Consider the following 16,358-nt stretch of genomic DNA (forward strand, 5'->3'; position numbering starts at 1 on the left):
TGGAGAAGAGTTTAGTGTTAGCAATTAACAAGTCAAGAGTGAGAGCAGTGGAAATGAGTTACTTGAGAGGAGCACGTGGAGTGACATGGAGGGACAGGTTGACGAATGAAGAAGTGAAGGAACGTTGTGAGGTAGATGTGGATGTGGTTGGGAAGATTAGGAGAAATACACTGAGGTGGTTTGGACATGTGGAGAGAATGGAGAATGAAAGACTGACTAAGAGGGTGTATGTAGGTGAGGTGGAGGGAGGGAGAGGGAGGGGTAGACCGAGGATGAGGTGGAGGGATGGAGTTGAGAGGTATATGAGGGAGGGGGGGGTGAGTTGGGGGGAGGGTAGTCAAATGGTGGGTGACAGAGTGACTTGGAGGTGTTTTGTCTGCGGCCACCCTTTGCGGGATTAGGGCGTCAGGCTATAGATAGATAGAATTAACTCTTGATCTAAAGGTTGAATTTTGGCAGTAGTGTTGGGAGGCATAAAAACAACCTGTATGCTAGGGTGACGGTCTACCATGAAGCGAGCGTGACCGGGTGCATTATCCAGGAACAACAATATTTTCAAGTTAATATTTTTCTTCTTACAATACTCACGAGTCTGGGGCACAAAAATCCCGTCTAACCACTTAATAGAGAGGCTTGAGGTCATATATCCAGTGCTGTTAGAGTACCACACACAGTTGGGGAGTTTGTTCATATCACAGTGGCAGTAGGAATGTGGTTTGGCATATTTATAGACAATAACGGGTTTCATTTTGAAGTCCCCTGAAGCATTGCAGCAAAGCAGGACACTGAAGCGATCCTTGGCCATTTTGGTTCCAGCAGCCTGATGAAGGTTTTTGTGGGCATACGTGGACTTGGGTGATTTCTTCCAGCACACCCCAGTCTTGTCATGGTTAAAAACTTGATCTGGGGTGTACCCTCCTTCCTCCATAATAGCTTTAGCAATTTGGGGATATTCTTGTGCAGATGCAACCTCGCCCTGGTTGAAAGCCAGCTTTACCCCACAGCGTTTTTTTGAACCTGTGTAGCCACCCATATGAGGCATTGAAAGCAGGAGGGTTCCCCCCCCCCACACACACACACACACACATAGTCCCTGGTAGACTGCTATTCCCCTTGCACGAATTTCTGGTCCATCATCACTTGCTCTTTTTCTTCATTGCCTTGCTAACTACTTCCATTACATAATGTTCAGTCACCACTTGGAGTCTGTTTTTTTTTTTGGTAGTGTCATGCATGGCCTGTCTAGCTCCACCTGCACCACCCATAAAATACTTTGTTGTTTTAATTGCTGCCTTTATCTCATCCTTTTTCTTTTTTATGTTTCTTACACTCGATTCAGGCACATTCAACAGTTTAACAGTTTCACATGTCTTTGCACCGTCTTCAATCACCTGGATTATCTTTTTCTTTTCCTCCACACTGTGTTGTTTCTTTGGTTTGCCACGCGTGTATTCTATGGCCTTTTTTGTCACTTTTACACCACCTGCACTTCCTATTTTTTCCCCTGGGCCACCGCCACCACATGGGCCAGCCCCTGGAGTTGAAGCCATGATAATAGAACACTCAGTAGCCAGACAATAAATGGAAGGTCACAAAAAACTTTAACAATGGCGAGACTACGATGAATTGAACAAATGTGCGGCGTGTGGATAAACAGTGGGTCAGTGAACTGAGTGAGGATAGACTCGCACTCACTCAGTGTTACCAGGGTCTGACCTTGGCAACTTTGCCCACGCGCTCTCTACATGTTAAATGCTTAGCGGATTAACGCTAACCATGCAGCATTAATCGCTATGAGATAGTTTCTTTCGTATCGCTATCCATGGATTTGCCAATGAAAAAAATGCTATCTGAGGGGCACTGTATATGAATTTCTTATTACCAGGGCATCTCCCTTCCTCTGGTACACATTTTCAGTCACACTCCACGCCAGTCATCTTGAACTACACATTCATAATGATTGAATTAATCAAATGACCAATTAAACCACCACTTGTCTCCTGAGGCTTTCAACATTTCAGCAGACACACCTGCTGCCTTCACTAACTGCTTTGTATCAGTTGCCCTACTCACAATGGCAGCATCAATCAAAGGCCAAGAGCCAAACGCTGCATCTGGTTACTCCAAACCTTCACTGTTCCAGTCAAACTCCTCAATACACCAGCTGGTAAATGTTATCTCCAAGGCACTACCTTTCCTTCGTCTCACACACTGCCCACCTATGGTATCCCTGTTGTTCTTCATGTTTGGCCACTTTCACCCCTAAAAGATGGTATCCATACACACTGGCCACCTATGGTATCCCTGTTGTTGTTCTTCATGTTTGGCCACTTTCACCCCTAAAAGATGGTATCCATCCACATATGCTGTCTGAAGGTACTAGGGCCAAAAAAACAGGTGTTCGCATAAGTGGTCATGCCCCCCACCATATCGCACCCACTGATTATGTCCGTCCTGAGCGTATGTTACGCTATTCTGATGCCTGTCTTTTAGGGGTTAAGTACAACATGCTTCCTTTTTGGCACTATAAGGGCCATCCAGTAAAAGTCAGGTTGAGTAGGCTAATCTAAGATGGCATTGGATTTCCAATTTTATTGTACATTTTTTCTTATGGCTCACCACACAGGGTGGATTGTTTTATTTATTGATTATTAATGCATTTTATTCATTCTGCAGGCACATATTGGAAATGATGCCAAGAGCAGCAAATTCATACGTGCCTTGGTGACCGCCTTAGTGGAAAGTCAAGCTACAAGTAAGTATGGTCATTATTTCCTAGATTAAATTATGTTATATAAATCCAGACTGGTATACACGCACAGTTTTGCTCAGATCCCTGTTGTAACTTAGATTTTTAACCCTAGGAGTGACAGGAGGGCTGTCAAATCTTTCTCTCCCATGTTTTAACTTAAGTAAATCTTAATTGCAAGACTAATATTACTGCCGGCTACAACTGTAGTAAAAGGAAACTAGAAAAAGGAGTGCAATATTTTCCCTTATCTAGTTATTCCTGTGAAAACAAATCGTATGAAGAGGTCTATTGATTTGTAAATGTTTTCCCTCCCCCCTCACCCCCAAGAATTCCTAAGAATGGGATCTCTGCAGAGTGGTGCAGAGGTTTGTGAATGTGGCACCATATGGAAGCAAGTGTGGTTCCAGGCCAAAGTTGCCTTTTTCCTGCAGTTTACCACCCACCCTCCTTTTGGGAGATAGGGAGGGAGTCCAGGGAGCAGTCACCCAGTTACAGGCAGCCCCTGTTATCCAGAGGAATGAGGTTAAGCAAAGATAGTTTAGATAACGAGGTGGTTATAACATGCGTTCATTGAGGTTATGTCATGGCAACAGGAGTGTACTCTCATATAACTCTCGTCACTCCCAAAGTATATATCCACTTACGCTGTACTCATAACATACTTCTGGCAGTACAGTACTGATAAAATAATTTGGATAAGTGTGTAACACATGGGTTTCATATAGTTGTCAGGTGGACATGGGGGCAAACCCCGGTTTAAACCCTGCAGGCTCACTGGGGCGAAAGTAATAGTCCAGGTACCACAACCTGGGTGCTGACTGAAGCTTTAATAGGTCAGCAAGCTACTTTGGTTCGCCACAAAAGTCTTGAAAGTACAGTAATAAGACAGTTAAATTAAGTGCTAGCCTTTACTGGTTTGAAATGGGTTGGTTGGGGTTATAGAGGGGGACGCCAAAGATAAACCTTGCCACTCTGTTCAGCACAGCCTGAACCATATTTGCAGCAGTCTGAGAGTGGTTCCTGATGTGCATATTACAGCCTCTGACAATTTAGTATGTTCTTTAGTGTTAGTCAGATACATATATGTGAAGCTACAGAATGTGGTGAATGTGTTTAGTGTATCAGCTAAAGCCAGGATTCCGGGGGCTTGAATGATGAGTGAATGGAAGCGTGGCCCCTTGGATTGGGCAGATTTGGGCTGTCTGGACATAGCTACTCCTCACCCTGCCCTAAGGCGGGACAGGAGGTCTGGATGATGATGATGATGATTAAAATACACAACCAAGTTTCGGACATAACTAGCTGGATGAAGTTGTGACTATCCAGTATTTAGTGTCAGGTCATTAGCAGTGTCACCACCCCTCTTGTTTCCTCAGATTTCTGTTTCACCATCATTCAGTTTGTCTCCTCTTTGCTATCCAGATTTCAATGTCATCAGGGACACCAGTTTATTCTTGGTGACACGACACATCATGTACATCAAGTGGAGATGATAAATTACTCATTCAAACTGTGAACAGAACTGGATTTGTAACTCCAAACAGAAGGGGAACCGAGTATGAGTAAGTGTTGTCCACAACTGCAGAGATCTGTCAGACAATAGGGCTTAAGGAGCAAAAGAGCAGTAGTAAGAATGGTGGAGCAATATCAGTGAGTTAATTTTTCCAATTATTATTATTATTTTTTTTTTTTTTCCAGCTTCCAATGATGGTTCTTCAATACGTGTAGCTGATGATTTTGAGGCTAAGATGAAAAACCGCTTGGCTGTGGTGCTGAAGTATGTGGACAGCAATGAAACATTGGAGATTCAGTGTATATATGCCCTCCAGGCCCTTAGTGTTAAGCATCAGCATCCCCCAGGTGAGTGCAAATAGTCCAATAAGAGTCCCTTGTATGCAAATTTGATAAGTGTGGATACCGACCATCCCCTCACCTGATATATCACACAGGTGGCTTAACACCATCCCCTCACTTGATATAGTGATACCTTCAGGTGGCTTAACACTATCCCCTCACTTCATTTAGGTGGTTTAACACTGAGTGACAAGCCAAATAGTTTCTTGTTGTCCAAAAAATCATTTATGTTAGGCGGTGACCACATAACCAGTTGGATGCTTGTTGGTGTAGTGGGTAAGGTGCTTCAGCTGGATGTGACCCTGGGGAATTGCATTTGAGTGGTGGTTGGTATTTACAGCACATTATTTCTTACATATGCCATGTGGATAAGAGCATTACTCTTGCCCTATGATTGAACCAGTAGTCTAGCCCTGGGCCCCTATAGGCTTGATTGAATAATGAATTATTATTGTACATGATGGATTGTGTGAATGATAATGTGGGAGTAGGTGAAGATTATATATAGGTTGATGGGATATGAATGTTTTGTAGCATGTTTGAAGCTTGCAATGCCTGACATGGGTGGACATTGTAATTATGCACTTTCAAGCTGGTTCAGGATGTTTAGCAATGTCTGAAAGGAACTGTTGGTAAGAGTAAAGCAGGGGTTTGCAGGCTATGTTACATGGGGCATGTGACACTGGCCTTCTGGATCAAACCAGATCGCTTCTGCGTGTGGGGTGACTCGGAATGCAGTTACCAATGCTGACAGCGTTTCCCCCACCCAGTTGGACTAATCATGAAGAAGAATTATGACAAGGGTGGAAATTGTGGACCAAGTTAGTGTAAAATGGGTATACTTTTCATTTTCAGTACTAGAATATGGTTTTTTATTTCCATTATGTGCTTGAAATCCCACTTCAGGGGGGCCATTTGATGTACGAGATTATCAGCTCATCAGATTGAGCCTCTGCCCAGTTGTTACAGTATAGGGAGGGTTTTCTGTAATGCTGTCTCATGGCTTGAATGTGACCAGAGGAACGAATGCCTTTATAAAAAATACAAGTACAAGTTTTGGGATGAGCTGGATGAAGCAGTGGGAGAAATGCCCAGGAGCTGTGAAGTGATCGTAATGGGCGATATGAATGGAAGAGTAGGCACTGGTCCTGAGGATGACGTAATGGGTTATAATGGAGTACCAGGAGAAAATGACAGTGGGAAGCGACTGAAGCATATGTGCCAGGAGAGGAGGTTGTGCATTTGTAACTCTGTATTTCAAATGGAGATGCACATAAATATACATGGTATAGAGGGAACGGAGATTGTGTTGAAAGGAGCCTGATTGATGACGTGCTCGTAGAGAGGTCGATGATGGGAATGGTTGCTGATGTGATGGCTGTGAGAGGACAATGTGGAGGTCTGTCAGATCATAAAACTTTGGTATGCAAGATCAGGCTGAGAGGAGTGAGGTGGGCCACGAGAGAGAGGAGCAGTCAGGGAGAATAGCTGAAAGTCGAGAAGCTGAGGACCAAAGAATTGGCAGATAAATACAGGACTAAAGTAGTGGAGGAGTTAGAAATATTGCATTGGAATGAAATTGATCTGGACAGCCTGTGGAATGCATATAGGAGTTGCTTAGTTAGGAATGCCAAAATGGTGTGTAGTGTGACGAGTACCAACAAAGGTGATGGGTATGGCATGGTGAGATGAACAGGTTAATGCCTTTAGTCTTGAAACTGAGGGCAGGGGTTACCCTTCCTGCACCCTGCTCGAAGTGGAAGCTCACACCTTCAACGTAAGCGGTAATCTTGAAACTGTGAAAGCGCACCCCTTCGTGTGGATCAGCGCAGCAAACAATTGATAACACTGATTAGTTTTAAATTTAAAATATTGAAAAGATAATGACAGTTTCTAAGGTTCATATACAATATAATTTCTTAATGTTTGCAATTCTTACCCATTTTATTATTAAAGACTGGCATTTGTTCTGGAATACTCTGTATGAGTACGAAGACCATACCTGTACCATGGGGATAATTCAGTGACAGACATAGCTTCAAAGTGGTTCAAGGCAAATACGCCTTGGCTGGTCACACCAATTTTGATTATATTTCTGCTCCAAATGCTTGTTTTTGCCATTTTTCTCACTAGAACCCTGAAAACCCACCAATCCCCCAAGACACTTGGAAGGGGAGGGTTAATTTGGAAACCGATCACGAGCACTGAAAATAAAGGTCAGATTCGTTCAAATCACACCAAAATACACCAGAAAAATATACTGCCAAGCCAAAACAAAATAGTATGAGAGTTTACTGAACACAAACTTGAGACTTCATATTTCAAACTAACTGGCTGCACGATTCGTCTGTTTAGGTAGTACTGTAGTTGGTCCTTCTTTATTGTAAGAATCATTTCATGAACTAATCAAACTATTTATAAAAGTATCATGCACCATATCTAATAAACAGCTTGGTAGAAATACAGAAAAAATATAATGGAAGTGGATACAGTATCTCTTCTTTGTTTTCGTCTCATCGTAAATTAACCATCTTTGGAGAAGTGGTGAAGCCTTTTAAAACGATAAAAATATTAAACGATTATTTTTTTCTTTACGTGATGCTTTTATCCTTAAACTAAAAATCCCATGACACACATAGGGTCCTTCAAATTCTACACAGTTTTCTTTGCACAAGGCTACTATAATATGATGAAGGGGCATGCAAAGGGGTGCTATGGGACCCCCCCCAGATTCCAGTACTACGCTGGGGTAATACTCTGCCATTCACCGTGGAACGCTCTCCCTTTTGTGCGTTAAGTTTACCAAAAGATAGATGGGGCAAAGTGAATGCCTGCCCACAGATTAAGACTACGGCCATAAGAGAGTAGTGAAGGAAGAAGTGGCTAGAGTGGTTGCAGGACGGGTTTTATTGAAATCAGAATTGAATATATTGAGAGCAAGAAACACATAAAGAGACTAGTGAAGAGGAAAAAGGAGGAAGTAAATGATCTAGGGGGGAAGGGGGAAATGAATGCAAGTTACTCAGAAAACAGGAAGTTATTGTGGAAGGAGGTGCGGAAATGTAGAAGTGACAGCAAAAAGAAATGTGAAAGTGTGAAGGATGTAAGTGGTAGATTATTAACCTTTGGGGATGAAGTAAGTACCAGATAGAAAGAATAGTTTGAAAGTGATGAATGGGAATGGAGAGAACAGAGCAGCTGTAAACATGATTGGTTTTCAGGGTGTGCAGAAAAGGAATGCGGTGTTAGGAAAAGTGACACTCGCAAAGGTGAAGAGCGCTGTGAAGCAGCTGTAAAGTGGGAAAGCAGCTGGGGTTGATGAAATGTAAGCACAGATGATTAAATGTAGTGGAGAGAGTGGAATGAAATGCTTGTTGGAGATATGTAAGAAGGCATGGATGAGTGAAACTGTGCCAGAAGAGTGGAAAAAGGCTGTGATTGTACTCCTGTACAAAAATGAAGGTGAGCGAAGTGAGTGTAAGAATTATCGTGGAATAAAATTATTGAATGTTGTAGGGAAGGTATGTGAAAGAATTATTATAGGGAAAGTTGGAGATATCAGAACTCCTAATGAGTGATGAAGAGGGTGGCATTAGGAGTGGCAGAGTATGTGTGGATCAAATGTTTGCAGTGAGACATAGTGGAGAAGGCTTGTGAGAAGGACTATAAGGTGTTTATGGCATTTGTGGATCTAGGAAAAGAATACGACAAAGTAGACAGAGAAGGATTGTGGAAGGTATTATGCATGTACAGTGTAGGTGGTGAGCTGCTGTGTGTCATCAAGAGTTCTTATGATGGTAGTGAGGCATGTTTAAGGGTAAATGGGCATCTAAGTGAATGGTTCACAATCAGTGTGGGCATGCAACATGGTTGTGTGATGTCCCCATGGTTGTTCAATTTCTATATATGGATGGGGTGATGAGCTAAGTAAAAACATGAGTTATGGAGAGAGGGATGGCGTTAGTAATGAATGGTGATGGATGGAATATCTCGAATTTAGTGTATGCTGGTGATGCAGTGCTACTTGTGAATACTGGACAAGAACTTGGTAGACTAGTACAGAGTTTTGCTGATGTCTTTGAGCATCATGCCTTGAGAGTAAATGTAGAAAAGAGTAAAGTTATGATAATTGAGCGAGAAGATTACCAGTGTGATGTTACAGTGAATGGAGATAGACGAATTGGTGAGAGAGTTCAAATACCTGGGTGCAGTGATAGAAAAGAGGAAAATGTGCAAAAGAAGTGGAAAGTAGGGTGACACAAGGAAGGAAATTAGGTGGTGTTTGAAGGCCTTGATAAGAAACAGAGGCTTGAGTGTTGCAGCTGCACGAGGCTTGTGTTAGTGCCAGCTTTAACATATGGGTGTGAGACTATGGTGTGGCATGAAAATGAAAAATCGAGAATAAAAGCAGTGGAGTTGAGACTGCTAAGGAATTTATGTCGAGTACAGTTAATGGATAGGATAAGAAATAATGTGATTCGTGAAAGATGCGGAGTGAGGAAGTCTGTGGACACCAGAATCAAAGAGCGTGTACTGAGATGGTATGGTCATGTAGAGAGAATGGATAACAATAGAATGGTGAAAGAGGTATATCTGAGTGAACTTGGCAGAGGAGGAGGCAAAGTAGGCCAAGGAGAAGATGGATGGATATGGTGGGTAAGTGTGTGAGGAAGAGAGGTATGGAAGTCGTTGAGGCCAGGGGACTGACAAGAGATTGAACTGGCTGGATGAATGGTGAGAGAAGTGCATGATAGGGATTTGGCACCCCTTTTTAACATGACAGCATCTGCATTGATTCTTTTGGATATGTTTGTGTGAAGCTACAGAATGTGGTGAATGTTTTTGGTGTATCAGATAGAGCCAGGTTTCCTGGGACATGATTGATGAGTGAATGGAAGCATGGCCCATTGGATTGGGCAAACTAAGGCTGTCTGGACATGCTGCTTCTTGCGCTGCCCTGGGGTGGGAAAGGAAGTCTGAATGATATTTACAGTCAGGAAATTAAGTTGTGGTCTTTATACTTCGATGATAATGGTCACCCAGTTTGAATGTTAGGTCATTGTGTACTGAAGATTATTTTTGTCATTTCAGGTCTCCTAGAAAAATGCTTCAATGCTTTTTATGATTCTGAAGTGGTGTCAGAAGAGGCATTTGAAGAATGGGCCAAGTCTCAGGATCCTGAAGAGCAGGAGGGTAAAGGAGTGTGTGTGAATTCTGTGAAGAACTTCATGCGCTGGCTCAAAGAAGCAGAAGTGGAAGAAGGGGAAACTCATGCTTGAGGATTTGCCCCTCTTAACTCCTTAATTCTTCCTTTAGTGTTTGATAGACAGATATCAAGTTTTTGTTACTGATGGACTTGAATATTATATGAAATACTTAGTGGAAAAAATGGGAGCCAAAACATTTAAAGCTTATGATTTTATAAGTGAAGTGTCTTGAGCCTGACACAAATGCTGAATACATCAACCATGTTGTTGGAGTGGACAGAATCTGGTGATGGATGTCAGCCTGTTGTCTTCCTTTTACAGGAGGCTAATGCCACAGTTTACACACTGCTGTTAATGGCAACAGTGTACACTACTTTTGTTATGCTGACATTTTTATTTTAATGTTATATAAACAAGAGGTTGGAAAATGTAAATGGAAGTGAATATGGATTTCTAAGGTGAGATTGTTTGCCTATTGTTATAGTGTTGTAGCCTAGTAAAAAGTGAAAACTGCATTCCCTTCACTTCCATGATATTGATTGTATAGAGGATATTATGCATTTAGATACTTGAAAAGCTCAGTTATTATTTACAGCTTGGCTCCTCATAAGTTTTTGTAAATTATGGCTCAAATTCTGTGATTTTTTTGTATATTTATATAAATATTTAAAAGTCGTGTACAGACCTGAGCATGTGCCTAATGCTGGAGGATGTGCTTGCTGGCTGCTGTCAACTCCCATGGACTCCTCTGCTACCTGGGGATGTTGACAAACTGTTGAGTTTAATATGCAAAATATATTTGCAACCCACGGCGAGTCGCTGTGTGTCCCAAGAAGGGCTTGCTACTCCATAGTTGTTATAACGAGGCAGCTGAGCTCTGGCCTGTGTCCCTGACTTAAGACTAGTGTTGAGGAGTGACAGGACTTGTATACTTTTCCGTCAATGACGCTCTTGCTGTATGCTGTCCCCCCCTTTTATTTTTTGCTGCTGCTGAGCTTTGCTGATGTATAACAAAATGTATTAAAAAAAAAAAAAGAGAGAGAGAGAGAGAAGAAAATGCCCCCAATACTTGTCATAGAGTGGGGCTTTGATTTCGTTTTGACGTGACTTGAGACTTCTGACATTGTGCTAAATTTTTTTGTGGACATAGGAAGGAGCTCAACTTCTCGTATCGTTAATGCGTTATTATAAGCAGAAGGAAAACTGGGGTTATGTTAAGATGAAGTGCTATAAATTAATATTGTAAACCATATCGCCTGAAAATAAATTTAATATTTACCGACAGGTTTTTCTTAACCAGTTAGGTTTTATAATTACGAGTTATCTTAAGAGACTGTTGTCGGTTATATGTGAAATTTGTTAAAGCATATTAAACTGGTGGTAGGTGATAGTAACCACCATCCACTCATTTGATGTAATGCTACCTGCTTCTTCCTTCACCTTTATCATTTTCTTCCTGTGTCTGCCCTGCTCTTCCTGTTTCTTCCATCTTTCCTGTCACTTTTTCTTACTCTTCTTTCTTTCTCGGGTGGCTTTACATTGAGTGACAAGCCTAATGGTTTTCTGTAAGCTAGGAAGTCATTTACAGTGTTGGGTGGTAACCATAACCAAACTGTTTCCTACCTGTCAGGTGGGTTGGTGGAGGGTTAGTGCCCCTTCCCGTAAAACAACTAACTCAAACGGCCACCCCTCAGGGGATCATGGTGTCTGGCTATAGATAAATTTTATGCTGTACTGTAAATTGGAAAAGACTAACATGCATTATGTGCCACTCTGGGAGTGTATTTTGTGTGTGGGTACTACCAGTATTGTCTCACTTCCTAACACGAATTAAGATAAGTTATGAGAAGTTAAATATGTGGATATCTTCCCGTGAGAAATTGTAGAAAGTGGTCTTCATACTGTTTCTTCCTTTTCAATGGCCAACCACAGTATGAGGATTGCATGAGAATAAATTGTGTCATTTATTGGGCAGTGCTGATGGTGCCTGGGAAAGTGTCAGTTGTGAGGATCAAGAGGAAATGGACTGACATTAGAGGAGAGGACAAGGACATAGTGTGAAGTAATGGGGCCATCTGTCAACCTTATCTTCTTAATTGAGAATGATGGCATGTTTCCTCATAAGTAATCTTTGTACTGGGGTTTGCTGTGGTACTCCTTACGTTTTCAGTAGTTTGGAAGCTAAACCAAATGTCAAAACCAGTTTAATTACTTCCCAACAGTTGCTGGAAGCTGTAGGGAAAGCATTTTAGTTTAATGTGTGAGGATCAGCATCAACTTTGTACAGTCACTCGGGTGGAAGCGAGTGGCTACTTGTGGCTGGATATTTCCTCCACAAAAGATGATATGTGGGGCCAGTTACTAAGCTTGTAGCCAAATTTCTCAGTGCCACTACCTCCCAGGGTAGATGGTAGTCATGTCTGCTACCTACTGTCAATAATAAAGTTTTAAGAACTGCTAATTCCTCATGCACCTGTTGAGGGGAGTTTGATAAATTTGATCTTCTGGATAGTGACCACTTGCTAAGAAAGTACTGTAATGTGAATGTATGGAAGAATCAGTATAGGTAGGGGGAAGCACCCATCATCCACTCACTTGTTATGGTGCTATTTTTGGGTGACTGCACTGGCTGACAGCCAAATGGTTTCCTGTTAACCAGGAAACTTTACTACGTTCTGTGGTAGTCATATAACGAGGTATTTGTATGGTTGGTTGGAGTTTATTGAATGCGTATTGTCACTCGGAGACATGTGAGGCTGGTCACCCTCGCATTAAGTGCTGGGATGGAGTAGCCATACCTCAGGCTCCTGTGTTCCTGCCCTTTCATTTCCTTGTTCATTGTTGTCGTGGTGGGTCTTTGAAGATGTCAGTTGGGATGATATGAAGGGGAGCTATAGCAAGGGACCTTAATGAACTCCGAAGTGTGTGGAAGTCTGTGCCTGTATTAATAAAAACTTCTAGAAGTACTCCTAAAATTACTACTAAAAGTGGTTGTAGCTGAGAGTTGCTTCTAAAAGTTCCTCATAGGAGGACTCGTAGTGGTAATTTCGCTCCTACCATGAAGTGTTGCCAACACAATCTCTGCTTAATATATTTTAAAAATTACCATTACAAAGCCTTAGTGTATCAGTATGTAGTTTAAAAATGAAAAACTAGCTTTTATATATAGAAACAACATCTATTTGATCATATATTATGATTCTTTACGAATGTCGATAAAATGGAAAAAATGTAAACACATCGTGTGGTCAGCTGATCGTGCCTGCTACCATCGGGGCATCGTGTGTACATGGTACAATGACCGTCAACAGCGGCACAATTTCAAGATTCCACGGCTGCAGAAAAATTCAGGAGAAAGAGAAACTGGACGGAGGGAGTGTACGAGAGACCTTCACAAACCTCTTAACAATGTGTGGAGCAGTTAGAGCATAGAGTGTTTCCGTTATCACATTGCTCACTGATGGCTGCGATGGTCCAAAGTCATCACAGTTACACTGCTGCATTTTTCCAGTCGCAAGGTACCTATATAGTATCAACAATTTCATCTCGGATGTGAGAGGAAGGTTTGGGTGTGTGGGCCTTTCCAGCTCATCTCTTACTAAATCAGTAATGCCTTCACGATTGAAACTGTACCTTCGTACAAGTTCTTGATCATCATATTCCATGAATGCATCCTCCCGAGCTTGAAAATTTCTGCGTGGTGGATGGTGTCGATCAGCCATGGTCTATGTTGTCTTGTCTCTTGGTGTTTGAGGGACGCAGCTACTGTGATTACTGTCGCTAAAAGCCCTCCTAACTCCTTAAAAGTCCTTGTGGAGGACTTTTATTTTTTAGCGATCTTACGAGTAAACTTAGGAGTTGAAAGTAACTTTTAGGAGTACTTCTAGAAGTTAGGAGCCAAATTTCACTTTGAGAGGAACTTTTACTCCTAGGAGTTTTTATTAATACGGGCACTGGTTGCTAGGTGGATGCCGCACTTGCATCTCCACTCTGCTCAGCCTTCTCCCTTCTCCCTGTCACTGCCTCAGCTGATTTTGCAAGGCTCTTTTCGTCTACTATTGCTTCGTCATTTTCTCCTGTCCTCTCTATATTTTGCTTTAAATAGAGTGAAATTTTCCATGAAAATTCTCATCAATGGCCTAGAGTAAATTGCAACAGGAAGGATAAAGCTGTGCCCATGGGCTACTGGTCTGGCCAGTTATAGGGATCATGAAGGTTCGGCACCACTCCAGTGTGTGTACCCCTAAGGAGGTAGACCTCAGCAGGGGCGGAACTGCTGCTAAGCTGCAGCTTTTGGATCCCCCCCCCCCTCTCTCTCTCGCCCCCAATTTCCTCGCCTGTTGTTGGGGTGGGGGGAGGGGGACAACGTGTGAGGGAGCCTTGGAGCTATAGTGGGGTACCTTACTCTGCTCTCCCCTCCTTGGGTCCCCGTCGCTGCCTCCACTAGTTTTGTGGGGACTTTTTTTTTTTTTTTTTTTTTTTTCCCCACCAGGTAGTGGGGGCCATCTGGTGGTGTTGCTAGTCCCCGTCTCTTTTGTAATCTTGGGTGGGGCTGTTGCCTCCCTACGTGTTTGCCATGTTTGCCATGCTTGGCGTCCTATTTATTCCTTGCACCCTTCTGGGAGTCCGAGTCCAGCATGGGGCAAAGTGTTGTTTCTTGTGGTGGGCAACACGCTCCCTTGGCGGAGGGGTTGGGGTTAGATGGGCGGTCCAGTGTGGTCTCACTGGGCAAATCGGCTGACCTTGCGTTGGCCAGAGTCAACCTTGGCTAGGGTCGAGCGGGCACTGTTTGGTGGGTATCGCATTGGTCTGCAGCTGCCGTCCTACACCAAACTGTCTACGTACAACTCTTCCATTACCCCTGGGGCTGTTGGGTGAGTTTTGACCCAAAATCAGCCTCGTCTCGTTGGGCTTCATGGTGGGTGGGGAGGTGAAGTCCTTATTTCAGTTATATGGATAAATTTGTCTTCTGGCCTGATCCGGTTGACGACCCAGAACTCCCTTTCGACCGTGGCCTCGACTTCCTCCCAGTGTCTGGTTACCATAACTAACCCATCCTCCTCTCCTCCTGTGTCTTCCACTCCTCTAGCTCCTGTCTGTTTCAATCAGTTCCTCTTTTATTGTCACATGTCACCCCTGTTTTCCTCCACTTCCTGTTTCCGCTCTTTCTGTGTCCTCTTTCCCTCCTCCGACCTCGTCCTTCCTCCTATATTCCTGCCCCTTCCGTCACCTCATTATTTGGTCCGCAGACGTGGATGAAAGTTTTCAGTATTATGAACACTGATGACGATTGTTCGTTCCATCTCTCTTTACCTCCCCAGTTAGACAGGGATGTCGCCTTCTCTGCCCGTCCGAATGGCTCCCCCCTCCTTGCAGTCTGCGATGCTGCCCAAGCTGAGAAGGTGGCATCCCAGGTCAACACAGTTCAGACCAACCCATTTCTGTGTCCCCAGACATCCAACTTAATTCCTCCACTGGCTCCATTAACTTGATGAGGAAGCCAATGCCACCAAGGGTTAGAAGGCCTACCGAACTGCGGCTTTGCCGTATTATATACCGGAATTATTCTAACAACAATTTTGTATTGCAAATTTAAAATTTGCATGCACAATAAATTAATAATGAATAGTACAGTGTGCAAATGTAGTTCAATAATCTGATAGATTTATGATAACAGTATTATTTTGATAAATTCGGACGAAGTGCAAAACGTAAACACGCTGGTCTACCAGGTCCAGACTTCCGCGGGTACCAGTATCCCATTTTTGTGTGTGTTGGTGCTTGTTTAACTGGTATTATACTATTGTATTTACACTTGTTTGAGGTCAGTGGTTACTGTAGATTATAGTGATTGTTAGAAAGAGTAGTCACCAGTTGAAACTGATAATAAGGGGTGTTGAAAATCTCAAAATGACATGTAATAAAGCCGTTAAGGCCGGTTCACACGAGCAAAATCTCGGTCTTTTTTTTCGCCGATTTGCGGGAGAAAAATGCCGATTTTCGGCAAGTCTACCGGAAAGGTGTTCACACGTACGGGGACTGAGTCGCAGGAACGCGGCAACAGTGTTTACAAACAAAGATGGACCGCCGTACTCGTACCAGTGTGCAGCCCTTGCACTTGCACTTTCTCTACTTCAAGATGAGCCGTCACGCATCTGGACTCGTCCGTGGCTGTCTAGGAGAAAAGAAGAGAGTGTGTATTACAAGCTGGTGAGGGAGCTCAGCTTGGAGGATCCCCAAACTTTAAATGAGTGGATCCGTCTTAACAAGACCCAGTACCACCACTTGCTGGGGCTTGTGACACCCTTCATTGAAAAACAAAATACGCAGATGAGGGAAACTGTGATTGCTGGAGAACGGCAGGCATGATGGATAAACTTATGTTGGCCACGCGTGATGAAGTCGAAATGGTGGTACTATAAACACACAAAGATGTCGAATTCGTCTTCGATCCCAGAGCTTTGCCTTTTTCGGTGCTTCCATTTTAATCGGCCCGGCAACTTTCTCCCGATTCCGGCAAAAAAAGACCGACATGTCGGTCTCTC

The 16,358-nt window shown here is 43.0% G+C and overlaps 1 protein-coding gene across 3 annotated transcripts in view; it reads left to right on the forward strand.

The window, feature by feature from the left end:
• The window catches only part of LOC145418541 (eukaryotic translation initiation factor 4 gamma 3-like), a 536,301-nt gene extending 525,209 nt beyond the window's left edge, over positions 1-11,092 (forward strand). For all 3 annotated transcript variants that reach the window (XM_080286907.1, XM_080286908.1, XM_080286909.1), the window contains 3 exons: positions 2,677-2,755; positions 4,451-4,612; positions 9,698-11,092. In XM_080286907.1, coding sequence (XP_080143033.1) covers positions 2,677-2,755; positions 4,451-4,612; positions 9,698-9,885 — 429 coding nt within the window. In that variant the 3' untranslated portion in view covers positions 9,886-11,092. The remainder of the gene's footprint in view (positions 1-2,676; positions 2,756-4,450; positions 4,613-9,697) is intronic.
• The last annotated feature ends 5,266 nt before the right edge of the window (positions 11,093-16,358 follow it).

The sequence above is a fragment of the Coenobita brevimanus genome, chromosome 115 (assembly GCF_032717465.1).
Source record: "Coenobita brevimanus isolate Jiangsu-jjx chromosome 115, ASM3271746v2, whole genome shotgun sequence".
In the NCBI taxonomy this organism is placed as follows: Eukaryota; Metazoa; Arthropoda; class Malacostraca; order Decapoda; family Coenobitidae; genus Coenobita; species Coenobita brevimanus.